Raw genomic sequence first — 26853 nt, 5'->3', positions numbered from 1 at the left:
GAGAATACGAGTTGCCTCTCTGTCCCTCCCTCCCCTGCCGCTAATTTTTTCCAGGCCTCCCGTGTCTTACACCGAATGTCGGCAAGTGGGTATAAGGAGATGGACCGCACACGATACACAGGAAACCCAAAAAAGTCTCTCTTATCCTTGATATTTGTTATTTTTTATTTCGACTAATTGTGCTATTAAAACGATGTTGCCTACAGCTGTGTACACGACTTTGCCAAGTTTAATTAAAATAGTTTCTAGAGCCTGAAGGCATGAGTGGTCCGTAAGGTCGGACAGATGTTTAGGGGAGTTGATGGCGGCAGTCCATGTACGGGGGGATCATCTCTCTTCTCATCAGATAGAGACGCACAGCCAGGCGTTAATTTGCTCTCTTCTACTTCATCCGATTACACTAAATCATCTATTGGCCACACTGAGCGTTAACCACTGTTGTACTGACACCATACATACATATACTGTGTCAGTTAAAGACCTGTCAAAGTGGCCGCTTAGGCGAGAACATATCTGACATGTACAACCTCTCCCCCCGCCGGCGAATGGAATCACCTAACCACTCGAGCATTAGATCACATATTGAGTTTGCTCAAGGAACAAGTAAAACGCTTGTATTCGGCCACCTGGCGATGCTATTATTGTATGCTATATAAAAGTCGAATAAAAACACCGGTTTTCCAATTTTCATATTCTAATTATTTCTGGCCAGCTGAAGTAGCGGGTGTGCTGGAGCAGTGCTGTCTGGCCATGAGTGTTGATGTGTGTGTGTGCTATCCTAGCGCGGCCACAGGCAGCCCGCAGTTTATGCTACTCGAATAGCCTTTATGAACGATAGCCATCCGAAGGGGATTAGTCAATAAATAACACGCATCTAAGGAATTCTTTAACATTTAACATCTGGCCAAAGCTGTGAGCGGCGGGCTGGCAGGTTGGAGCCTCTGGCGCTGGCAGTCTTCTCTCCAATCAAAGCGGTGCGGATGGCTGGTCCCACTTCCACCTGTGAAGCTAGTCCCGGGCAGCTTTCGGGAACAGAGCACACCGACTCGACCGACCAGGCGGACGACTCGCCCAAGAAGTCATCGACAGACATGCCGGCCAGAAAAAACAAGAGGAAACTGAGTGAACCTCGGAGAAGAAGTGACTTTTCCGTTAAACGCCTGTGCCCGAATAGCCCAGGCAGTGTTTCTGACAACAGTGTGAGTAGTGAAGTTTCGGACAGGGGTCATAAAGAAGATCCTCCGGACACGCCGGACACTGGGTTTTTACTTGACCACGGAGATTCCCAAGGGGGAATTGGCAAGAGTAGCGCATCCCTGGCATTCAGTGAGCGGGTTACGTGTATGGTGCCGAATTTGTACTTTCCAGCTGGATTGGGTAGGAGCACAGAAGCATTAGGAATTCCACTTTCATATGACAGCGCGGGACCTTTTCATTTTGACCATGGACTGAGAGGAAAAGCTGAGGATCGTCAGAGGCTGCACGCGAGTTATCCGTCAGTTGATGAGAGTGAGGAGTGTCAGGACGAGGAGGGGTCTCCGTCAGAGAGAGGGGGCAAAAGGCCGAGAAAAAACTATAAGAACATGACCCGTGAGCGTCGGATAGAAGCCAACGCCCGGGAGAGAACAAGAGTGCATACTATCAGTGCTGCTTTTGAAAGTTTACGGCGAGCTGTTCCTTCCTATTCCTACAACCAGAAACTGTCAAAACTGGCCATTTTGAGAATTGCATGTACTTATATAATGGCTTTAGGCCGATTAGCGGATATAGACTACAGTACGGACGGTAACAAGATGGATTTTCCGGAGTGTGTAGATTTGTGCACGAGGACAATTCAAACAGAGGGCAGAGCCAGACGGAGACACTGAATTTCAGCGACATAATCTAAACGGTTTCCGATGTCACGGGATTTGTCACGTTCGGCTCTGCTTCTTCGAAAACTCTGACAGTGGGCTAGTGAGAGGAGAAAGCTGTGTGTGAACAATAGCCCTCCGTTAACATGTGTGTAGCAGACGACACCGGGGCTAAGTTAAACGTGTGTCAATAGCAGGGCTTGTTAGAGGGGACAGTTTTGTGGCACCTGGAGACCAGCCTGTCTACACCCCAGCGGTCGGGACGAAACTATGTCCTCCACAAGCATTACGTCCGGTGATATCAGTGTCAGTGTATTGGAAATATTTTATCAGAGGTGTCACAGAGTGGCGAAGTCTGGGTGTTCACTGGATCGGCCACTCTCCACACACCAGACCTGTCATTATCCAAGACCAGCAGATGTTAAATTTAGTCTCCTGCCTGTAAACTGTGACATGGTATTTCTTGTGAACAATGGTGGGTGAGCGAGGAATGCCCATAACCACATTCTTACCGATCATATGATTACAGAACTGTCAGAGGTACGAGCTGGATGTGGATTGTCTCGGACACTTACGCAGTATTCCCGTCTAGCAGATGTAGGAAATCGGCTGTCTAAGAGTTTAGGCTAGACGTTCAGGGTTACATATAGCGTACCAGGGTGATGTATGATATCAGCCACCCTGATACTCCATCGAGACATGGCTTCTGATTGTAGTATTGCTTTGTGGAAACAATTGGCTTAACTTTCGTTCAGATCTATTGTTGTAACCATGCTTTTAGACTTTTGACATATCGACATTTGCCGCTTGTGTCAATGTCATCTTCGACCAGAAACTGTGATTGCCAAGTCAGTATGGCGCAGCACTACAAAATAATACACATATATGATTATATTTTCTCAAATTTACGTTATATTTCATAGAGCATTGGTTCTATCATGTTTTGTTGAGTTTGTGATCTATACATATAAATATATGCATAAATATATATATACATAAAGATTTAAAGTCTCTAATTCCACTGAAGCGATCCTGTTTCTTTTGTATGCAATTTAAACTGTTTGTTAAACGTTGTATCTGGTATACCTCTCAGTGTTTTCTTTACGCTCATATTGTACATGCGGTCAACCACAGCGCTGATAGTTTGGTTTACCTTGAACAGCTACTCGAGCTGGTGAATCAGTTTAGTAGGTTGTGTATGGTCATAGATAAGTTCAGTGTCTGCTTGCATAATGACTCTTCACGATTGCGATCTGCCAGTGGCGTGTCATCGGCGTATTTAGCTGACCCTCATGGAGCCAGACTCCGTTAAATTCACACATATAGTGGTAAAAGCCGTCCAAGTATAGCTGAGATATTTAAAGCCCTATCAGTTTCCTCTGTGCTGCACCCATTGAGCAATCAGCGTTACGGCTCCAGATTTTGAACTCATGCTTGCGATATCTTTAAATCAAACCATTTGCTTAGCTGAGTGTTACGTCTTGCACGACTGTTCGTACAGCTGTTCTGTCCCGCCACCCAACGCTTTACACCAAGCCCTTTTGGCCCCGCGTTCCCTCTTGGGTGGATCATTTTTCTTGGAGCGAAAGCCAACTGAACAGATTTGAGTCATAATTCAAAGATGATCCATGTTGATGGGGTTTTGTGGAAGGATTTGTGTTTCGGAAGATGCTCAGATGTGGGCGTTCAACTGGAGAGCTGTAAAATTAGTGAAGCGTGTCAAGTGATGTCCAGTCAGCGGTAATCAGGCGAGACTTTGCAGATCGCCAGGTGGGACGGTCATTTGTTTCACTTACCTACATGTACCTGTGGGTGGTTCTCGCACCCCTGTAGCCACACGTATGCATATATACATATCCACACAATCACATGCGATAAAGTACCGCAAGATCATATGCAAATCAGCTTCTCATGAAGACTGGGAGAGATGAGAGCATTTGGGACTATTATGGGTCATGCACCATCTGGTAGAAATAGTTGAGTTGAGTGTTTTTATCGAAGTTTCCGGAATGGGCGACTCAATCTGTTGCGAGATCTGTAGGGTGTGTTTATTCAGTACAAGTGTTAGGAGACTGTTATATGTGATAACAGGGTTACACCGCTGGCGAAAAGGCCCGGCAATCGGATGCTGAGGCATAAAGCTTTCCATCTGTGCTCTGTAGCGCTCAGACGTCCAGTTCGAGGATACGGTTTCCAATTATCAGTGTCATTATAAGCTGGATGGCGCCCACAGTCCGCCCGCCTCAGCCAGCTATTCTATACCCTTGTATATTAAGGCATTGTTGCCATGTGTTGGATATGAGGGTAAAGGTCAAATCAGTGATGAAGAGTAACCGGGTGGTCACATGCCGACCTAGTGCGTGAACTCAGTTTCTGCGTGTTATTCATTTACGGTGATCTATTGTGAGGATTCACTTAATTAAAAACAAATTGTGAATATCTCTTTTTAGCAACTTTTCCAAAGTGAAGAAAAACCACGCAAGATCCAGACACACAAAACTTCGTATATACTCCTAACAGACGAACATTTGCGTTTCGAAATTTTTTGGAAAACAGATTTGTTCTCAATAATTTTATACACTGTGCATGACCATTTTGAATAATTGTTATATTCAAGTATTAGTTCCTGCAATGTCATGAAATACACAGAGAGAGTAGTTTCGAGCGGTATTGCTAAATGTCACATTTGAACGTTGATTATGGACATTACAACAAGGTGGGCAAAGGCATTGACAGATACATGCATGTATATGAAGAACGCAAATACAGGTCTGGTGAGAAAGACATAACAGAGGATAAAAGAAATTGTTACTCGTTGAATGTATTTGAAGGTTGACCATCTCACGCAGCAAGACGATCGGGGCTCTGGTGCAGCTGACAAAGCTCATAGTCGAGGTGTCGAAAGTTGAACAGATGTTTAGAGAATTGACATCTCAGTCAGGTGCAACATCAATCTGAACATTCGATATTTGTGAGATGTGAAAGTTGACATGTTTGAAAGTTGAGGGGGCGTTAGGAGATTTGACAGTTCAGTCAGATGTTGGAACATTCGACATCTGAGTGAGGTGAAAGTTGACTTGTTTGAAAGTTAAACAGATGTATTTGAGGTTTAACATATAAACATGTTTGTGGCGTGCAACATGTGAGAGGTGAATGTTGATGTGTTCGAAAGTTGAACGGACGTTTGGAGATTTGACATCTCGGTCAGATGTTGCAATTCTCTACATCTAGGCAAACTGACCGACCCCGATGCTCGGTTGGTAGAGCGTCCACTTTGGGTGCGGTAGATCCAGGGTCAATTCTGGGTCGGGTCACACCTAAGACCTTAAAAGAGGAAGTTGTAACTTCGTTGCTTGGTGTTCAGTATTAAAGGGGTTAACGACTGGTTGACCCGTAACAGTATAATAGCTCGGGTGGGGCGGTCTACTTGCCTTCGGTAAGTCGTCTCAGTATAGCAGCACTAGATAAAAGAGCGTGGAAAGCCGTCCCGAAACCAGGAGGCACATCACACGTACTCTAAGGACTCCTTCGTCGTTATATGGCTGAAACATTGTCAAATACGACGTTGAACCCTGAACACTCACTCACTCACTGTAGCAAAGCTGAAATATTAACAACCTGAAACTAGAAATTCGCATCGAGATGAAGTGTTTAGCAAATGCTGCAAATCGCAGAATGAAATAACGACCGAACTCTACCCGGCATTAACTTAATGCGGTGATATCAGTCTTTGGACATATATGACTTCTATATTTAGCTCGAACGTTCAAGGTTCAACCTCACAGGTGTGCGGATGTACTAGCATCAAGTAAGAAAGGTCAAATTTCAAAACATTTAAAAATTTCCCACACATATATGCATATATAACCTGTTTGATTTTTTTATTGCTTTTAAACTAAAAACTTCACAGGTATAAAGAGTTATACGGTTTGTCAAAGTATTCGACTTTAAAAGACACTATATACTGTTCTGACTTCTAACATAGGGGTAAAGACAAACATAATGCGACAGAATTGGTTTCGAACTTTCAACAAGTGTATAACATATTCAGACACAATTGGTGTATTGAGCGGTAAACTTGCTGAAAAGAGACAAGTCTGTTGTAACTTTAGCATTCGCCTATACATGTCTGTGTGAGGAACTGGGAACACGTGGATATAAATTATACCCTTGTTGAATAATGTTGCTTAAAAAGTACTGGTTTATCAGTTTCTTACAGTCACAGATGTGTGGAGGAAATCTCGGCACATAACAATCCATGCATGTTGCTTGCAGGCAGACCTATAATACTGCTTCACTTTTGCTGTCTGAATTGATTTGACATTAGTTATTCTTCAATTCAACAAGCTTGCCGACACTTGTGTCTTTTTTATGACGCATAGCTCACTAGACCGTTGTATTCGTGCACTTAGTGCAGCTTTTTGTCAGCAAATTTTGTGGCGTATATCAGAGAACCCGTCTCTCGGAGACCTTCGTTGTGTGTACGTCAACACCTTCCTTATCAGAACTGCCTTTGTGTCTGTTTACATGCATTTTTTGAACAAGGTTTGGTTTTGTTTTACTACCTAAGAGAAAATGATGCCCCGCAGGCATGGCTAAATGTGCAATGAACGCTCATTTATTTCATATCTTTGTCAGAAAGTCCGTGTCGGAAAACAATCTAGTTAAGATCTTGATTTTAGGTGAGTTTCTGACAGAATCCATGCAGTGTGCAACGAAGAAAGACTTGCTCTAGGCAATTAAATGAGCGAATTTAATTAAGAGCATGCCAACATTTAAAATCTAAAATTTGAAACCAGAATGCAGAGGAAGGGGAGAAAAATGAGTTTGAGGGAGCTGGTTGCTGATGTGGACAGATGTTATCTACCCACCAAACCTAACACACTATCTACAGTGAGTTGCTCTTTCTCAGTTTTTTTTTCATATCGCGCCTCATTTTTTTTTCTCGTCCTTAGCTGGCTCGATGTCTTGTAGCCTGAAGGCAAGAAAAATTTGGGTGGCAGAGTTGGGGGTTGACAGAGTGCGGTGTCATTATATCAGGCAAAATTATAATAGGCCAGGTGGTATACAGGTAAGGATAATCGGCAGTAATATAGGTCTGTGTAATGAGATTACCTAATCTGCTTGTCTCGTTCACAGTTAAACTGTGTATATAACCTAGCTGATTTAGGGGACTTGGGTAATGTCAAGAATAGACGCGCTTAGACCTCACTACAAACAAATGCACTTAGCTTCATGCATATGTAAGTTCAGGTATTTCCCGCTCTCATCTTTCCTGAGTGACAACAAGCCGACGACGCTAGATGGCAGTTTGCACAGCATAACTTTCGTTGCAGACCATGCATGTGTCCACCACCGACATGATGTGCATATCTGTACGTCATATGTGTTTTTTCCACCCATAAAATTGCAGGAACCATTCAATATGTAAAAAATTCTTGAGTATTGCGTTAAAGAACAATAAAAAATTTGTTAGTATAGTCGACACTTTTAAGAATCGCTGAAACACAGCACTAATTTTCTGTCAGTGTTGGATAAAATGTAAATATGGGTGTATTAAAACCACGAAGATGTGCGAAAGACAAACAGACTTGAATCAATTTATTTAAATAGTTATTTATTTGCTTGATTGGTGTTTTACGACGTACTCAAGAATATTTCACTTATACGACGGTGGCCATCATTATGATGGGAGAAAAGCCTGAATCAACAGGTTTTGAATTGATGATGTGGCTTACTTCCAGCCACAGCGCTAAATGGTTGTCACTTCTCATCGCCGTACATAGCCCTCTATTGCTTGTAGTCATTTTTGCAAGGGCAACACTTCTTTCATTTAATTAATTATTTATTTATTTAATTGATTGATTTTTACGCCGTACTCAAGAATAAAACACTTCTGTTACCGACGATAGGAATGGTGCCGCAATACCTATATATATCTTATTTAAACACATGTATATTATAGTGGGTTTCATACACACACCAGTACGTGGGAAGGTCTGTCAGCCACCAGCGTATGGTCGCGGGTTTTCACCAGGCTCTGCCCGGTTTCCTCCCATTACAATGCTGGCCGCCGTCGTATAGGTGAAATATTCTTGAGTACGGCGTAAAACACCAATCAAACAAATAAATAAGTACACACACCAACAATATCACAGGACAGAGGAAGCACGTAAGCAATGGGTTAGAGAAATCAGCGAAACTCTACATTTATACCAGTATTGATTTAAATATGGTGTTGATAATAAATGGAAATAAATGCCATGCTTATACTTACATGTCAGATTTAATGCGTAATGATTGGCATTTCATAACTCCATAGAAGACTGTTCCGTCAATGTTGGGGGTGGGGGGTGGGAAGGGGGTACAGTACACGAGTAGACGGATGAGTAGTTACATGTATGTGGTTAAAACCTATAAGTTTCGTATGCAACCTTCATCTCTTGTAAATTCCTATAGTGCTGTGGATTTGGTAACATATGTAAAAATTAACATTGCATGTTTGCATTGGTTCCAAGCATACAGTCAAATAGTGAACTTATATTTAACGCCGGTGGTCAACCTGTGTAGAGGAAACCGACGGTCAACACCGCTCATTAACAAGTACTAGTACCTAACAAATCTCTTGGCTTAAAGTAAAAGAAAGATAAAATACAAAGCAAGGTTCATCATAAAGACAACTAAAAGCTATGCGTAAAAATACTTCCTTTTTCTTCTCAGATTTTTTTTTAGAGTGTTGAAAGGCATTCAAATATTTCAAAGCTATGGTGGGCTTTATGGGCCATACTGGCGGTCGCGCAGAACTCACCTTTTTTCCTGATGTTAGGGAACATTTCAGTAATCTTTCTCTCAAGGGAAAAACGAGTTATGCCAACATTCGGTGTCGTGATTAGAGTTGGATAAACTTCCTTTTACGTCAGAGTTCCTAACCTCTGATGGTATGATCCATAAAGCCCACCTTAGAAGTCAAATGTTTGAGTGCCTTTAACTCTCTTCGTAAAAATTTTAAAAAAATAAATGAAAGTAAACTTATGCATAGTTTTAAATGGTCTACCTAGTGATGTCTACTTCGATTTTTAGAGGTCTTTACCTTTAAAGCCACGGCCGTATTAACCGACAGGAAAGCTAGATTCAAACCTTCGATCTCATTGCTCACGGACAGACCGGTCACGGACAGACTCGTCACAACTTGGTTAATTATATTACACATGGTTAATTTACTTCTTTTCCGCCAACTACACGTGGAAAGTTCTATATAGTTTACGGCAAGGCATTTAAGTAAACAAGTAAAAACGCCATCTTCATTTATGGCTGTGTACCTATCGATCTTCAGCAGGATATAAATAAATACAGGGCATGGCCTTCTTTTTGCCAGCATTATGCGATGGGAAGATCACATCACATCATGTTCTTGTCATGAGTGAAATGTGGCATTTGCGGTTCTGTCTTATGTAAAAAATACTAAATCAGTCTTGCGCCATAATCGCATGTCCCTCGTGACATTCCTCTTACAGCTTCAGTAGAATATTAAGGAATATTGCACGCCTTGCAACCTTTAAGCAAGCGTCCTCTGTAAGTTTCTAGGTCATATGGTGAAAAGCATTTTACTCTATTTTGTGCAGGGGGTTCAGGGTTGATATACTAGTCCTTTTACAATCCTGCAAGTAAATGTAAATGTAAATAACTCTGACCTGTAGATTTACGTGAGATTTTGTGCTGTGTATCGAGCAGTAGTTCTGATGGCTCAATGCCGAATAGCAAATGGTTAGGTAACATGTTTCTGATGTTAAATCGTGTGGTCGATATTTATAAGTATTAGTACCATATGGGGGCTGGGTACCCGGCGCCATAAGTTGAGTACCATAAAGATGAGGCTACTGTACTCTATGCACAAGGGTTGAGGATCGTATGACTGGTTGAGAACAGTTTGATTGAGAACTATCACGGTTTGAGTACTTTATGACTGAATGTTGAGTACCATATCGCTGAAGTTTGAGTATTGTATAGTTGAGTACCATAAAGTTGAGCTAGATTTCAGTCATACCGTATGGTTGAGAGTAGAGTACGAAACGATTGAGGTTTGAGTACCGTATGGCTGAGTGTCGTACCGTACAGCTGGAAGTTGAGTACCATATGACTGATGTTGAGTACTATGATAGTTGAGTAGACCCTATCATATGAACGTGGGGGGGAAGTTAGCTTCCATGTGCAAAAGTCTACAAATATAGATAGTGACAATGATTGTATTTGTCAGAATTTTTTTTATATCACTCATAAGAATGTAGTTTGTGAACAACACAGTACAGTACAAGGCCAACATGACAATGTCGCGTGCTCTCTTCTCAACGAGCCTTTGGATTTCCGCCTGGCTGGCCACTGAGCAATAAGCGGTAACATTTGCTATTCTGCCCTTGTGTTTGTTCTTGTTTACCAGAGACAAGGCGCACATCTGGGGACAGGATACATTGCTCTACGGCTATTATGTTTTACCAAAATCAATATGGCACAGAACCGACAGGTGTTGCTGGGAAACTCGGCTACATTGTCTTTGCGGAGTACAGCAGGTGCTGCAAACGGCTCCCTCCCATTACTGCGACATTTAATCACTTCTGTAAAAATCCATATCTGCTTTGGATGTTCACCTTAAACGCCAATGACCCTGAGAAGCAAGAACTTAAAGTCCAAGCTAACACTACAGTAATGAAAATCTGGGTGTTCTGCATTATACCATTCCAGACTCTGTACACTATGGGCTTATCAACATCCTACATCGCCTTCCACACGCCCTTGGACCATCTGGAAGCAGTTATCACTGTTTTAATCAAAGACGGGCCAAATAAGGGCAGCCGACTTCTAGTGTATACAGGTCACTATTCTTCATCAAGTTGGCTTTCCGCTAAGTTCGGAGCCTTATTTAAGTCTTTGATGACTCAATGAAATCGACCGACTCCAGATGGTAGCTTTGCCTTGATAAACACGGGTCGGCGGCAGTACCTGCCTCCAACCGGTCGCCAGGAGTGGAACAGATTATCAATAATATAAGTGAGCGGAAATTCGCCAGCGCAGCTGTTGGCAGCAGGGTGAAGCCTGTAATATAGCATCAGAGAGGCTGTTTTATGTGCAGATCGCGTTCGCCTGTCAGGCTCAACCCTCATTGTTCCTCATCGGCCAGCAGCTGGCTTTAGATATGCTCCTCTGAAGAGCAGGCCCTGCCAAGCCGACCGCCTTCATTTCATCAGGCTGTGTAACGTTATATTGTAATCTCGCTGCCAGATGCTCCGACTGATTCCCAGTTTAATGGCTTTAGCGTGTACTCGGCGGATATGAGTCTGGGGTGCTGGGCAGAGTTGGCCTCTTCTGCCCGACTCAGATAATGGACTTGTACGCCTCGAACCAGATTAACAAGTGGCATCGAGATTATGTGTTTTGCTTTCCAAGCTGTTGGCAGCCCTCTTGATTTGGCCTGATGTGAAGAAGATCGATGTAAAGATGGTTGAATGCCGCCAAGTCTGCGATCCTGCTGCGCCAGCTAACAGTTTCTAATCCCTTACTTATATATCACACTGATACCAAGTTCGCATATGACAAGCTGTGCACATATCATCGCCTAAAGCATACCATATATCTCCTGTAAGCGGTTATCCCATGTGGTAGTTCTCTATGACGGCATAATCTCGAATTTAACCTTGATCAAATTGCAAATTATCTCTTTTTTTCTTATTTCCTAAAATCCGGAAAAAATACGTTTAACTTTTCTGAAAATGCTATCTAAAGACATATGTACACATTCGGGACCTTGAAATTAGGTTGATTTCCAAGAAAAAAGGTATAGAATTGGAATCACATCTTCAGACAACACAGATAGATTTTGCGAATGTATGGCAATAACTCAGGAAACATCCATGTCCAACAGGTTACAGACCACTTGCCATTCTTTCTCGAGTTACAGACAGCTATGTTCAGCTCAGTGACCTCAAATACACTACCTGGCCTCCAGGCATTAAAATGGCGATGATAAATAATGATGACTGGTTTTGATATTTTGAAACATGTTCAGCTTGTTTTCGCTCTTGTATGACTGTCAAGTTTATTGATGTAAATGTAGTTGCTACATAGCTATGCGATTATGAATTCATGTCAAATTCCAGTAGTCAACCTTTAGGGGCGTTCATAAAAGAGAAAACTCGTTAAATTAAAAACATATATAAGCATCACGTATGGACGAATTAGTGGGCATTATTAGGTGCTATGTGCAAAAAAGAATAGCTATAACATCAATTACAATACAGATAATTTCAGGCAGACTTTAATTCCATGTACGATTCTGACAGGCGGATAAAGATTTAAGGTCAAATTTAGCCTATGATCTATCTGTGATTTCAACGAAGTATGGAATTTCATAGCACGGTGCAAATTCTATATTCCCATTTAGATTAAATCACATAATTGAAAATATCTCGGATTTAACTTCAAAGATGTTTACGAACTATATTATTATCTAAACAGAAAAACCTGCAACAATTTGCAACAAACAGACTGGATGTGTTATCTCTCGCGCATCGACAAATGTTCTTCTCTGATTATGTTCCTCTTATCTTTGACTGGGCTCTCTGTCAAATTTCGAATTTGTCTCACACGGCCTACGGCGGCCCGAGAGCACGAAGTAGAAAAACAACTAGCAGATTAATAACATTAATCAAATAGTACGTGGCCAAGTTTTCTGCCGGTTAGTCGATAGGCCGAGGTAAGTAGGGTTGGCCGCATTGATCGATGCGGGACTGCGCCCAAACCATCTGGAACCAACAGCAAAGTTAACAAAGTGTGCGGCTAGATTTATGGCAGTAATATAAAACTTTGGTTAAGGCTTGAAGAGACGCTGTGAGATGCCAGATAGCCGTCTGGAAGCTTTCTCAATAGCCAGTGCAGCTATTGCCAGCTCGGCTCTCTGGTTTGGATGACCACGTGTACGGCATGGATTTCTCCAGAGTCTTAATGGCGTGTTCGTTCACTGTCAGATATCAGCATATCAGAAAGTCACGCAGGCGGAAATCATGTAAGAATCTTTTAAAATCAATACAAACTCCGACAGACTTTAACTAACAATTTTACCTGTATCCGCTGTCTTCCTATTGCAGCTTTTCACTTTGACTATAGTGTGATTCTTTTGGTACATTCTGTATTGTTTTGGGTCACGGTTCAGTGGAACACATCCAAAGGAATTGCAGAATCAGACAGGAGTTTAGACTACTCATATGCAGGGTGTTGAACAGTGAGGAAAGTCATGAACATTACCGTATGACAAACGTCAAGTCGAGTGTCCTACAGTACGTTCGTAGACAAATGATGAAAAATGATGAAGAGATATAAATTATATATATCAGATGTAGGTAAGATTTGAACACGTATGTTAATGCCTAATGGGGAAGACATTGCGGACAGTAGGCAAGTAAAGAACATAGATATATGAGCGCAATCTGATGTATACATAGAGCAGCAGACAAAATAAACATTTATGTATAGATGTCTAGTTCGGCGTACAGAGAGGGAATGTATATAGATAGGCAAATGTTGTCTGGGGTAAATAAGAGGGGCACTATACAATGCAGGTAGTAGCCAGTTGGCTATGTTTGTAGTTATCTAACCTGGTATGTTCATAGAAGGGCAGCAAGCAAAATGAACAATTATATATAGTTACCCATTCTGGTGTACATTAAGAGATCGTAGGCAAATGGTGAACGTGTATGTAGATGTCCAGTATATTATACATATCAATTGTACATACTTATTCATGTTCATATAGAGGAGTGGGAAGAGGTGAAAATGCATATAGATACCCAGTCTGATGTACTAAAAGGGACAGTGTATAAAGGAACATTAGGCAAGAGGTGAAAATGCATATAAATACCCAGTCTGATGTACAAAAAGAGGCAGTGTATAAAGGAACATTAGGCAAGAGGTGAAAATGCATATAAATACCCAGTCTGATGTACAAAAAGAGGCAGTGTATAAAGGAACATTAGGCAAGAGGTGAAAATGCATATAAATGTCCAGTCTAGTGTATGAGGAGGGGCAATATATAAATGCTTCAAATAAATGATGAAGAACTGGGTGTTCAACACGACAAGCAGGTACATGTATTTGGTATTTTCGTTCAGCCGAAGTACTTACAATGTAATCGGTGAGTGTAAAGCGAATTTGCCGACAGGCCTTCTGTATGATTACCGCACTGCTGTTGTGTGGTTTGTTTGGTGGAATGCTGTTTCACGCATGAGTTTGAGGGTTTGACAGATTGATGTTTTTCACGGCGATAGAACAGTTCTATGAGCTAGTGAATCTTGTAACCCTAACCCGCACACACCTGTTGGCAGACGACCGCCTTCGGCAATGTAACAGATTGCCGGAGACTCCCTGACGCCAGCTTTTGTTATTTCGTGTTTATAAACCAAGTAAATGATATCACAGGACCTGGCACACTCACCTGTGACTAGGCCAGTTAGGCTAATAGAGAGCTTTTGAACATAAGAAAGTATGGAACAAGGTATACCGTGCACAGCTGATTACCAAAAATGTACCCGTAACAGTAACGGTTTCAGGCCACCCAGGCGTTACACATACACTGTAACCCGTAACCCTTTCCGTGAGATCATTTTCAACGATATCTTTTCCTTCTCCATTTCCATTTGAAATTTTAATAAATAACTATTATATATATATATATATATATATATATATATATATATATATATATATATATATATATATATATATATATATATATATATTTATATATATATATATAGCTATAGACAACAATGGTCCTGCTTCCAAGAATGACGTGGTACGCATGTCTTTGGGCTGATTCACCCTGAAAACCTGTTGCCTAATTAGTATAGAAGCCAGATTCCACCGCCACAATCCCCTACCGCTTCCAGCAAACTGGTCTCTACATGATGGATTAAGAACACGCTGATAACACCACTTAAATAGAAGTTGATTCTTCTTCTTGCTTCCTTGCGATTGTCTGTATAGATCCGATCAATGAATGTTACGGTCTGTCCAAACAGATAGTGTACTATCCTTCATGTCGTAACAGAATTCTGCCCCAGTGAACTGAATCCTTCGGTTTGGGAATGTTTTACATGTACATCAGTTGTCATGGTATTGCAGGACTCATAAAATGCAAATTAGATTAACCGTTTTTCTTATTTACTCTTCTAGTTTCTGAATACTGGGTCAGTTTTAAGGGAGAACAAAAAACAGCAGCATCAAAGGAAGATCATTTCGCGGTGATAGACAAACGTACAGGTACTAATGACTTGGGTTTTCTTTCCCTTTTTACACACATCAGGTGTTGATGAAGCGAGCGGGTGTTTATTAATCTTATCACACCTATACTGGAGCCGAGGATAGCTAAGCAGTAGTCCCTAGTTGTGGTTCTAAATCTATGAGTTTGTACTTAAATCGGTAGATGAGGTTCGTGTGTGCGAGGCTTGTAAAACGAGAAGCTCGCTGTTTATTTCCGTCAGCCACGATTTCCTGGCATATGGCTGCAACATAACCAGATAAGAATTCCTGAGATTTTTCTGCCAGGTGCTGCTAACTTTTCTGCTGACAGTGTTACTTTGAAACACGAGCTGTTGGTAGGGATCTATAAATGGAGCTCGTGGCAAAGATGTTTGTTGAAACACAGCCCGATTAACGGCCACTGCCGAGCAGGGAAAGGACATCAGTTAGAGCTGCTTTAGAGACGTACCAAGACCGAGCTGTCTAGTCTGCTCAACATTATTTCGTAGCCACCTTGCGGTATCTAGTGATCCCTGGCCAGCAAGTGCTAACAAAGCCTCTCCCCCATTAAAACAATCTTTCCTGAGGCGAAGTCATTTACCAGAGAGTACATTCCCCGTCGTCCCGGGGGCGCGTCATATCGCCCGGGTGGCCTATCTGGCGTAAGACGAGAGAACCCCCAGGCCTCTTCCACCGTGGGGTAATAAAAAAAAACAACAGCATCTGCACCGACTTGAAACTACACTGTTGTCCAGCGATAGGCAAATCTTACACAAGGTGGTGATTGTTACTAGCAAGTTCTTTGCTTACCCTGAGTCGATCCTCAAATTCATCAGTTTATACAGCTTCCATACCCAAAGTATAATGAGGGCCTTTAATGACGTAAGGAAGTATCAAGCGACACCCATATCTGAAGTTATAGTCAGCTGGATGCATGGCAATGTGATGGAGATTCAAATGTAGAGAATAATAAGTGTTTCTGTTATATTGAAATTCTTAATTAATTTATTTGTTTATTTAATGTATATATCTGATTGTTGTTTAACGGTCAACTCAAGGATTTTTCATTTGTATGATCACGGTCAGTTTTATGTGTTGAGAAAACCGGAGGGAGCGCGACTTCTGGAAAGTTACTGACGAACTTTCCCACATGTGACGTAAAGATATGTAGCCCGTACTGATGGAAGACTAGTTATCTTCAGCGAACGTAAGTTGGCGCAAACAGCCACAAAACAGTGACTTAATGCCATCAAGGCCCAATGCTTAATCAGTGAGAAAGTCCAAGGGAATACATAGTCCAAAGCTGGTTTTGAGCCCGCACCTGGTGTGTCCTAGAGATTGAATGACAAGCATACGTCTCGACAGAAATGATAAATCATTACATTTTGTAATCTTATACCATTATTTATAAACGATTTCAATTAACTTAATTTTTATTGTGTCTAATTCAGTGCGATGAATATATAGCTCCTAGCCCGAGGTTAAGCACAGTTATGAAGCAGAGAGCCAGGGATTCTGAAAACCTAAGAAATTTAGAATGAAGGAAGGCGTTTGATGGAATAACTTTAACACACCTGTAACGCGGGGATTTAATTCAGTACAACGAATACACAGTTTCATTCATGCCCCTGGAACATTCCATGCGTCTTTCCAAAAAACTGTGGACTGCTTCTCTTTTCCTGAATTCATCTTGATTTTATACTTTATACAGAATGTAATGAAGCGACGCCTAAAGGTATCGTGTAAGCTTAATTCATTTACCGTTATATTCGTGAGACACGGTAAATATGGCCTCCGAACTTCCGGTTTTTATAATGGCTACCATGTTGAAAGTATGATGGGAAAAATACAAAAAAGTGTCAACCGCTCCAGATTCGAAAATTTGTCTACGCTGAATGCTTTTGGTTTTATGACACATACTCACCATTAATCTTTTTAGCGGGGCTTTCCTTCTCTGTCACCCTTAGCCGTAGTTGGCGTAAGAGCCCGAGGACGAATACTCTGCGAACTTCAGCCTTGAGGTATCCTATAGTAATCACGCGCAAATCATCGATCGGCTCATGCTGAATCAACGGACTTTTCACATGACTCAGTTGAAAGTAAGCAAAAGGTTCTTTTTGAATGATGATGGTTCTCTTGACACTTGCCAGATACTTTACACAACACTTATTGTTCATAGACATTGTTCTGTTCGTTCTATTTTTTTCAGCACTGAGTTAAAAACAGCACCGGCCGTACGTTCACAACAGTGATGGTATGAGGTGGAAAGACACAAAACCGAACACAGCGTTTTTCATATTTACCATGAAGTGTTTTGAATAACGTAGCTCATATTTCATTCGCAAATATGTTTTAAATACATCACACTTGATCAAAAAATATATATAAGCAAACAGCTATTGGAAAGAAATACAAAGACTTAGTACATGTATAGGCGTACAGCGAATTGTGCAAGGTACCGCGCATCAAGTCAAGTGGCCGTAAATGAAATGTGAAAATATATTTCAGGCACGAGGGGAAATCCCGTTTCTAAAAGAGATTTTAATATCTAAATTCACTATGTAATCATTATTAATACATGTATTGCATTTTCTATTTTTCATTTTACTATTGTATTCATCTCCTAAATCTTGCTTTTGTCTTATTTTAATTTTCTAAGCCATATACATGACAAATTTTGAAATAAATAACAAATAATTATATAGCAGAGGTGATACCTTAAGTAAATACAATTTTTCTGATGTATATACCACATTGTCAGTATGGTCAGACATTGTAACACCCTCACTATAAACTCTTCAGACTTCCCAGTGAGTGAGTGCTGAGGATATAACAAAGGAGCACTTGGACGGCATGTAAGGTATCTCCTTGTTGCAGGACGGGTTTCCATCGTTTTTCTAGCTCTGCTTCACTGAAACGACTTATCGAATGCAAATAAGGTGCCCCGCCCGAGCCATTATACTGATACGGGTCAACCGGTCGTAGCACTATCCCCTTAATGCTGAATTCCAAGCAAGGAAGCTACAACTTTCGTTTTTGAGATCTTAGGTGTGACCCGAGTCAGAATTGACCCTGGATCTATACCGCCATCATTGCCGGTTCTTCAGATTTAAATGTATATATTTTACACATACAGCTAATTCATATGGTACTTCTTGTTAAGTTCTTTTGTAACTTATTCATTTGTTTCTTCACCAATACGAGTAGATCTTATTTCTGTATGAGGTTGTATAATTTAACATGGGTTCACGGCCAGCAACAAATTCTGATTTCGAATTATCCTAGGTCTCGTATAACTTTTGTGTTTATGTTTTTGTTTTTTTTTTATTCATGTCATACATGTACTAGAAATCTACAGCAGATCATACTGATCCATAGTTTCTTTTTATTCTCAAATTAATATTTCCCCGTCTGCCCTATGTTAATTATCCCTTATGTAGAAGGACGAGCGACTGATGGAACAGTCAATTACAAGATTATACGCGGCCAGACAGTATTTAAAGTGTATATATTGGAGAAATTCATCACACGCAACAACACAAATAATATATATCTGACAAACTTTTTGTTTACTCTTTCAGCTTCTGTATAAATTAGATGGCCTAAATGTATATAGTGGATAAATTATTGTATATAGTTATTGATTTTTCCAATAGATGTACAATGTATATGTAGGCCTACACACTACTTATTTATTTATTTATTTCATTTATGTTTTATGCCGTACTCAAGAATATTTCACTTATACGACGGCGGCCAACATTATGGTGGGAGGAAACCAGGCAGAGCCCGGCGGAAACCCACGACCATACGCAGGTTGCTGCAGACCTTCTCAAGTATGGCCTACACACTACGCTCGGTCTTAGGCTTTGACTATTTCATGTTACACTTTGTTAGTACTTTGGTGATTTGTGTTAAACGTTGTGTTGGGAATTGTCCTTGTGAGTATTGACTTTACCCATGTTGGTCGTCGTCATATGACAAGCACTCACTCACTCCATGTTGGTTGACGGCTGGAGTGTAAATATGGAATCCCTGGTATTCTGCTTCACCCCTGTTTTAAATTCCGTTAAACTTGGGTCTGGGGGCCGTATCTCGGACGTGTTGAATTAGACAACTTGTACTATGCAAACATTCATGGCACACGATTTGGGTACTGATTTCTTTCATTCGCCTAAAACATTCCTTGTGTCTATCTTCACTAAAAGCTGTTGACAGCTTTTCTTTACATGAATCGGTACCAATTTTGTACTTTTTATACTTTCTTTGGTGGTTTGCATCAAACGTTGTTTTGGGATTTGGCCTCGCAATAATCGACCGGGAACGTTCATGTTGGTTGACGGTTGGTATACGAATGTCTGTTTTGGCGTTTATACGAAGAATTTTGCAATGGTCGATGCGCCTCTCTTAGCCTGACATGCTATCTCCCTCAAGGAAGTAACTTTTAGGTTTATTTTATTTATTTATTTATTTATTTATTTATTTATTTATTTATTTGATTGGTGTTTTACGCCGTACTCAAGAATATTTCATTTCACTTTGATTGATTGGTGCTTTAGCCGTACTCAAGAATACTTCACTTATGCCACGGCAACCAGCATTATAGTGGGAGGAAACCGGGCAGAGCCCGGGGGAAACCCACAACCATCCGCAGGTTGGAAGACCTTTCCACGTACAGCGTGAGAGGAAGCGAGCATGAGCTGGGCGAACTAATAGCGACCGCATTGCTGGGAGGCTTCTTGGTCATTGCTGGAGAAATGAGCAGCAATGTGAAGTAACCTCATGGCAGAATTTATCCAACGGAACATCTTGCGCCGTGGAAACTGTGCATAGTATATGACAGATTGCCATAGGTGGGCATGACATTCACATGGTAACAGGAGACCTGGGTTTAAGGGTAAGCAATATATTTCCACGTCACCATGTCATATATATAATATATATATATGTCACTGAAAATTCTTGAATACAGCGTTAAACATCTATCAAATAAATATATTTACAACCTGGGGTTACAGAGGCGTGTAACTATCCATGTTTTAGTCATTAATATCTCGCTTTAATTAACAATTGCAATCAAAGCGCGACTGAGATACCTATACTAGAAAATTTGAATTGCATGTCATGCCTATAAAATGTCGACTTTCTTCCTTGCATCACTGAAATCTGATAACTGAGCAGTTTGAATATCAGAGTAACAATTTGCAAACTATATCACACTGTTCTGGCTGCTCTGGTTTAAATCTCTATGGCAGTTTTTTGTGAAATGCACTGCTGTCGTTCTATGCGCAAAGCAACGTGTGTCTCGCAATCACGAGCCCTCAAGCGAAAAAGCACGAGCCTTTATATCAGTTCTGGACATGATATGTTTACTTCAGATACTCTTATTTCCCGCCCCCATGAAAACTGATCGTCCTCAGTTAAACACCAATCAAGTGAATACATTAGTGATAACACATGTCATGAAGATGAGTTTAAGTATCAAAAGCATCTTTGCCAAAGAACATAGCCTGAATATGTAGGTATAGAATGAAAGTCTCTTTGATACCCAATGAATACATGATTCATCACCGGTGTATTTGGTGTGAATAGGCCCTCTGACATACCCAAATATTATTTTGGATGATCAGAATGGAGTTAACATCACACTTGATACAACATTTTTTCGCAAATATCAAATCTTTAGGGTGTCCCCAATGAAATGTCATAATTTTTCGCGTATACAATATCTATAATTAATTTTCACGTATTTCAAGCAGATTCCTGACTGGAACTGAAGTGCCTGTCAGAAATGTGGCATAGGCCCTGTTGGCCACAGACCCCCATTAGTTTACCAAAAGCGACAAGGTTAACGTTTAGCGTTGTAGCTCAGTCCCAAACATTCTGTGGCCAGCCTGTGAGAAAGAAACCATAAAAGTCTTGACATAGGTTGACCCTCAAAATCTGGACCTTTCTATGCCGGCAGCTCGGAGGTGTGCCTAGCAACGCCAAGGGGACGTCACTCGCAGCCTCATCACCACCTGTCTGCTTGTGTCCTCGCGCCCAGAATTTGAAACGTTCATCACTAAAACTCAAACCTGCCCAAAGCTTAGACAATTTCCATCATTTTGATACCAGGCATGTACCTGTACACCAAAAACGGCAGGCTGGCAGCAAAAAAGACTTTACACCCTAAAATACGCAGAATTACATTCGTCCTCCCGAAAAACGAAAGTTGTAAAGGGGGTCTGTGCCCTATCAGCCGGGCTGGACTCTGGTGCGTGATCCTGATCAAGTGAGATAACCACATGACAATATCAAGGGCGCTATCCCTGTATAAAGAGGGAGCTGGGTGGTTTGTGAGCCTTGTATAGTGTCACTCATAGGGCACCTGTCAGCTCATGATTTAGTCCTGGTTTACTTACATTTCTTAACTAGGGACAATAAAATATTGAATATAAATCTACATTTTTGGACTAAATACAGAAGCGTGAGTTATTTGAGGCAAATTATTTAGGACAAAGATCGACAGTAACATCTAGGTATTCATTACGGCCTATGCATTCGATTAAAATCTTGGACCGCTAACTTTCGTGCATGCCTAAGCACCGTATTTGGCTTGTTGAAAACTTTAATATTAATTCATGGTATTTAAAAAAAACCCACTGAACTTGGCCCCTCTAACCAAGGAACATGATTCCACTTATTTCTTGCAAATCCAAGAATAGTGAAAAATATACCATATTCAAATAGACATAAGTGTCAACAGTTAAACATATTAAGAAAATAAGTGTAGGGAATGTCGGAGCTGTCGCCCCGTGAACGCTCTGCGGGACACCTGACAGCTGGTCTGGGCGTGTTCTCCACCACTGTTTGCTCACGGCAGACAGCTGTATGTTGGACTCGCTTAGGTCAAGTAGGACCCTAGATAACAGGCTAGTCCCACCTGTTGTATAAAACTTACAGCAAACAAGCAGCAGTCAGTAAACAAGATAGCACACCTGTGCGTTAAGAAAGACTTCCCCTAGCCTGAACTCTCTTCCCGTTTCTCTCCCTAAGGGCCCTACATTTTAGTGATACCTTTGGCGATTTCACTCATAGCTTGACCCTAATGCGAAAGGCAAATTGTCAGGTGTCTGATACTGGAGGTTAAATTTTATTGTCGCTAGAGCTGCATTCCTGTTGCATAACAAGTATGACAACAAATTATGATTTGTCCGATGGGCATTTCAACATCTGTTTGTTTTATTTACGCTTAATTATTGCTTTATCTTTTTTGCAGATATAACGGTTTTCTTCTTTTCGTGGATAGCTTAATGTTTTTTCCATTCTAAAGAACAATGGCCACCTTGAACATCAGGTGAGTTGAACGGGTATATCAAGTAGCCATGCAGAGATAATAGTGGCCAGATGGGTGGGGAGATATACCTGTTTGTATAGACCTGAGGGATCTGTCGCAAACCCCAGACCCCAAAGACAGATGCACTAGCTTGCCTTTGTCTCAAGGCGACTGTCACAACAGGTACAATGCAGAAGACTATGGATAATTAACAAAATGGCCTGATTTCGAGAAGCAGGGAGAAAAGGCAAGGTTTGGGCAATGGAGCGAATCACTTCAGATGGTTAAGATAGGTATCTAATGATGTAGACATCACACGGGGTGAGAAAGTACAGCGTGCCAGAGAGGAGCCCTGATGGTGTGTCAGCCCCGAGTGAATTTCAAAACCAGATTACTTTGCAGGTTATTTTTACCTTATCGCCCTTCAACAAGTTTATATTGTGAAATTTTCCACGTGAAATGGTCCTCAAAAATATGAGCCCTCTGGCATATAATGGCCATATGGTAAATAAATTAAGCTGGATGCGGCCAGATTTTTTATCTGTTTATCTTTTACAAAAGACGCCTGTCCCTCGACAAGGGCCTCCACGTTGCACGGCCAATTCACACTGATTAACAAAATTGGAATGAAGCGCTTGTGAAAGACATCAGGGAATTCTAGTTTCCCAGGCATCCCAGTTGGTAAGGATGTTATAGGGATGGCTGCTAGGTGCTTAGAACCTCCATGGAGACCAATCTCTGTCTGTTTTCACCATGTCTAACAAACCAGAAATCCGTGGCACCCCTAATGGGGGACATTGTTGCTCTGAACCGATAACCACCTTGTTAACGGTAAAGACAGTACGAACTGTCTCCTCTGTGCGTCAGTATTTGTCAAATTTAGTTCAAGACAACAACCCTCTGTGCTCTGTTCAGTAAATTTGTTTTCAAACTAGATAGACACAGTTAAATGATCGTCCACACAATATATATACGGTCCCTGTAGAAGAGAGTTAGTGGCTGATTAATTAGTGCAGTGTATGACCGTTACCACACTGACGGTTGATTCAACATTTTTATACATCGGATCGATGTAAAAACCGCAAGAATTAGGTTTGAACTCTTGGACAGCTAATGTTCCATAACCTCTGCATGTATGCAAACCTTTACACCTTTATATCATCACAAGTACAACATTATGAGAGACTTTGCAGTTGCGACAATGGGAGAGTGGCTTGCTGCTGTTGAAATCTTATCTTATAAGATACACCGCCTAATTTGCGACAAGTGAGCAACAAAAATAAACGACGGCAGTATCACCTTAAAAACTTGGAAGTGGTGTTATACCATTTTTGTAAACCTGTAAAGTGTTACCACCCCTGTTTATTGTTGTCCCGGTTTCCTAACACCATAAATCTGACCGCGTTGTAGGAGAAATATTTTTTAGTAAAAAATATTTCGCCGTAAAAAAACACCAACCAAATAAATAAATAAACAAAATTTTTGTTGTAAGTCAGAAAAATACGACTGTCCGCAAATTAGCATTTGAATAGTCATGAAAGTACAATTGGGAATAATGATATCAAAGTTTGGGATGATAACCTTGGATAAAATATAGACTGCTTATTTATATAGATCTGTATATTCCTGTTAGATACGAAACTGCTGGTTTGCATTGATGCGCACAGGCGTGCGAGGCCGGGGGTCAATTCTTCACAAGCTGGTTAAACTTTTGTTCTGAGCGCATGCTCTGTTAACCTCTTTAACAACATCTGTGAAAACAGGCGTAAATGTGGCCGCAATTAAACACGGGGTGTTAAACTAAAATTGAATAACGAATTTAGTGTTGACAATAGTGGGCTTTATCCCGACGGCTGTTTACAAAGGTAAAAAGGGGCAGTGTCGGATTGCCGGAGCTGTCAGTATCGACGCCGGTATATGACACACAGCACACCTGGCTCAGAATGAACCTTTCCTATATATGCTATAATTTACAGGCTCTCAAAAAATAACTTATAAGAAACCTGTGACACTTAACCTAGATGGTTCTATTGCAATGTTGAGAGGCTCTGTTCCCGGGTGACGGCTCACAATGGTCTCCTCGATTGTCACAATGGGAACATGCCCAGCCCGGATTTCCAAGTCTCCAATAATGTGGATCGCCTGTAGTTCATTGTGATGCAGGGGCTGAGAATCAATTTATCTGGAGCTCTGTGGGGATACAGGGGCCCGAATGACTACCTCTCCCACTCTCTTTACCCCTGACAGGCCTTCTTTCACACCTGGCCGAACTCTTCTCCTTATCTCCCTCTATTCTTCAGCCCGTCCGATAGTCGCCTATCAACAAATACTTTTTTAACAAAACCCTCCAGGCGATCCCCGGTGCCGCTAGCCACACAGCTATCAGGCTCATGTGCCTGAACGGCCTTGTCAAGACGCTCTGACAGTACTGCCAATATATAATACACAGCTGTTATTTTCTTGAAGTCAGGCTTAAAAACTGAAATGTCGCCTGACAATATAAACTTGTCTTTTCGCTTGACAAGCACAATAAGTATTGTTGCGTTTTTATATTATCATAGGTTATTAGTGATTTCCCACATAAGCTGCATGATGGCTATTGCTTGGTCACTGTTAGACCCTGCTCAGTTTATCCCGGAGCAATTCACATTCTCAACTTTATATATACTGTTTTATATGGCAAAAGTGACAGATGCTGTGCTACTTTTCACGTCTCGAGGTTTTTACGAATTAGAAATACCTCAATTATTAGCTGTTGCACGCTTAACGCGAGATGAAACGTTAACGCGGTGATCAGTAATTAAAACAGGTAACATTTGGCGAACATCAAAGGAATAAAGGTAAGAGGAGGTGACCTATGTGTGTTCGGACATCTGGTTCCGGGGAAGACGTGCCATAACCTCTTGCACAATGCACAGTATTGATCGTCTGATAATACAGGTTCACGCCAAGGATCCAATGGCGATTTGTGCTTGCGAGTGCGATTTTCTATCTCTAATGAAGGATGCAGTAAATCGATTGTCAGACCAAACACGTCTTATATTCATATGACTCAAACATTTAATCAGTATGGATACGTGAGCAGGTATGGAGTAGACAAGCTATAACCCCCGGGTAGTTGTATGGACAAATATCTGTGAAGTATGAACGCGGTAGCGCAGTAAATAGTACTACACAACCATGCGTCCATAGGCACATCAAAATGAATATCTGAAGTTTTTCCGCCTGTGTGCCTACATCTTTTATATGGAAATTATCTGACAAAACGTATGAGACATTAGAGACTACATGTACAATTAATGTCCGACTGGAGAATGTTCATACAATGTGTTGTTTCCCTTTTCTCCCTCTCTCCAAAAAATCATCCTCTTAAATCTTACAGAAAATCTGTTGTCTAAGTGATGCAACAATGTATTTATAGCAGATTATTCTATTAAATACAGCACACACATAGTGTTAATTCAACTGGTAAAAAGATTGTATTAGACTAATGTGAAATTATATTGAATATGACACATTATTATGTTATGATAACATAATGTATTCGGTGATCACCCAGGCTTTCTGTTAAAATTAATAGATTATATTTGATTTAGTGTTCTGGTTATTAAAAACATGCACAATCATTCAGTTATTTCTTTCCGTCTAGGTAGGCGGAGAAGTCTGGGTAAACATTAGAGCACATGTTATGTTGTATTACTGTATGGAAGTTGATTGTGGAAATGAGCCTGACGAGAACACTACGCACCAAAGTTACTGTTGTCGATTCCATCACAAAGGCCATGAAACACATTTAGCTATATTTCGCTTTTTCGTTTTCTTTTTTTCAGACCGAAAACCGAAATCCTTGATTTGAGTTGATTTTGACCTCCTGATATTTTCTCAATGTAGAATTCAAAACATAAAATACTCTCAACTTTTTCACGAATAACCATTGGATGTGACGCTTGCCATTTTACTTATTGAGTTTTTTCTTTGCTTGTTTTTGTTTTTGTAGGGAGATGCGGTTGCTTTCCTCAGGCTCAAACGAGGTTATAAACTCATAACCTGACAAAGGAAACACTTTCAGGATTAAGTATGTGCGTAAAAACAATATCTCTTACCTCAAGTATGCAAATCTGTTACTTACATCATTCATCATATATACAGAATCAACTCTTATTGGCTGAACGACAAGCATATAGTTTCGTAATGATATAATATATGATTCACGTGCAAAACTGAATTTAGTTGCAAAAATAAAATCCATTCTTAGTACATGTATTTCAATCCTGTATGTTTCGGTTGTCTTATATTGCTTGGTTGTTACATTCTTAACGCACATATATATAACTTTTTTAAAATTGGCATTTACTAGGCCTACATGGTACACAGCATTTTTATATGATGATGGTGTTC

The 26853-nt window shown here is 40.8% G+C and overlaps 1 protein-coding gene and 1 long non-coding RNA gene across 2 annotated transcripts; both read left to right on the top strand.

The window, feature by feature from the left end:
* Positions 1-837: 837 nt before the first annotated feature.
* LOC135461263 (uncharacterized) lies at positions 838-2773 on the top strand. The gene has a single exon (XM_064738267.1). It carries the CDS (start codon positions 981-983, stop codon positions 1866-1868), a length of 888 nt encoding a protein of 295 aa, XP_064594337.1. The 5' UTR covers positions 838-980; the 3' UTR covers positions 1869-2773.
* A 10034-nt stretch (positions 2774-12807) lies between these two features.
* LOC135469033 (uncharacterized) lies at positions 12808-26620 on the top strand. Its single transcript, XR_010444277.1, has 3 exons — positions 12808-12906; positions 22399-22476; positions 26453-26620. It is a non-coding gene; the product is annotated as an uncharacterized LOC135469033 (long non-coding RNA).
* The last annotated feature ends 233 nt before the right edge of the window (positions 26621-26853 follow it).

The sequence above is a fragment of the Liolophura sinensis genome, chromosome 1, assembly GCF_032854445.1.
Source record: "Liolophura sinensis isolate JHLJ2023 chromosome 1, CUHK_Ljap_v2, whole genome shotgun sequence".
Classification (NCBI taxonomy): domain Eukaryota; kingdom Metazoa; phylum Mollusca; class Polyplacophora; order Chitonida; family Chitonidae; genus Liolophura; species Liolophura sinensis.
The sequence above is the reverse complement of the archived record's forward strand: the minus strand, read 5'-3'. Positions and strand labels throughout refer to the sequence as shown.

Bases quoted from the DNA above. Each gene is read 5' to 3' on its own strand.
- LOC135461263 (XM_064738267.1), top strand. From the start codon at position 981: ATGGCTGGTCCCACTTCCACCTGTGAAGCTAGTCCCGGGCAGCTTTCG.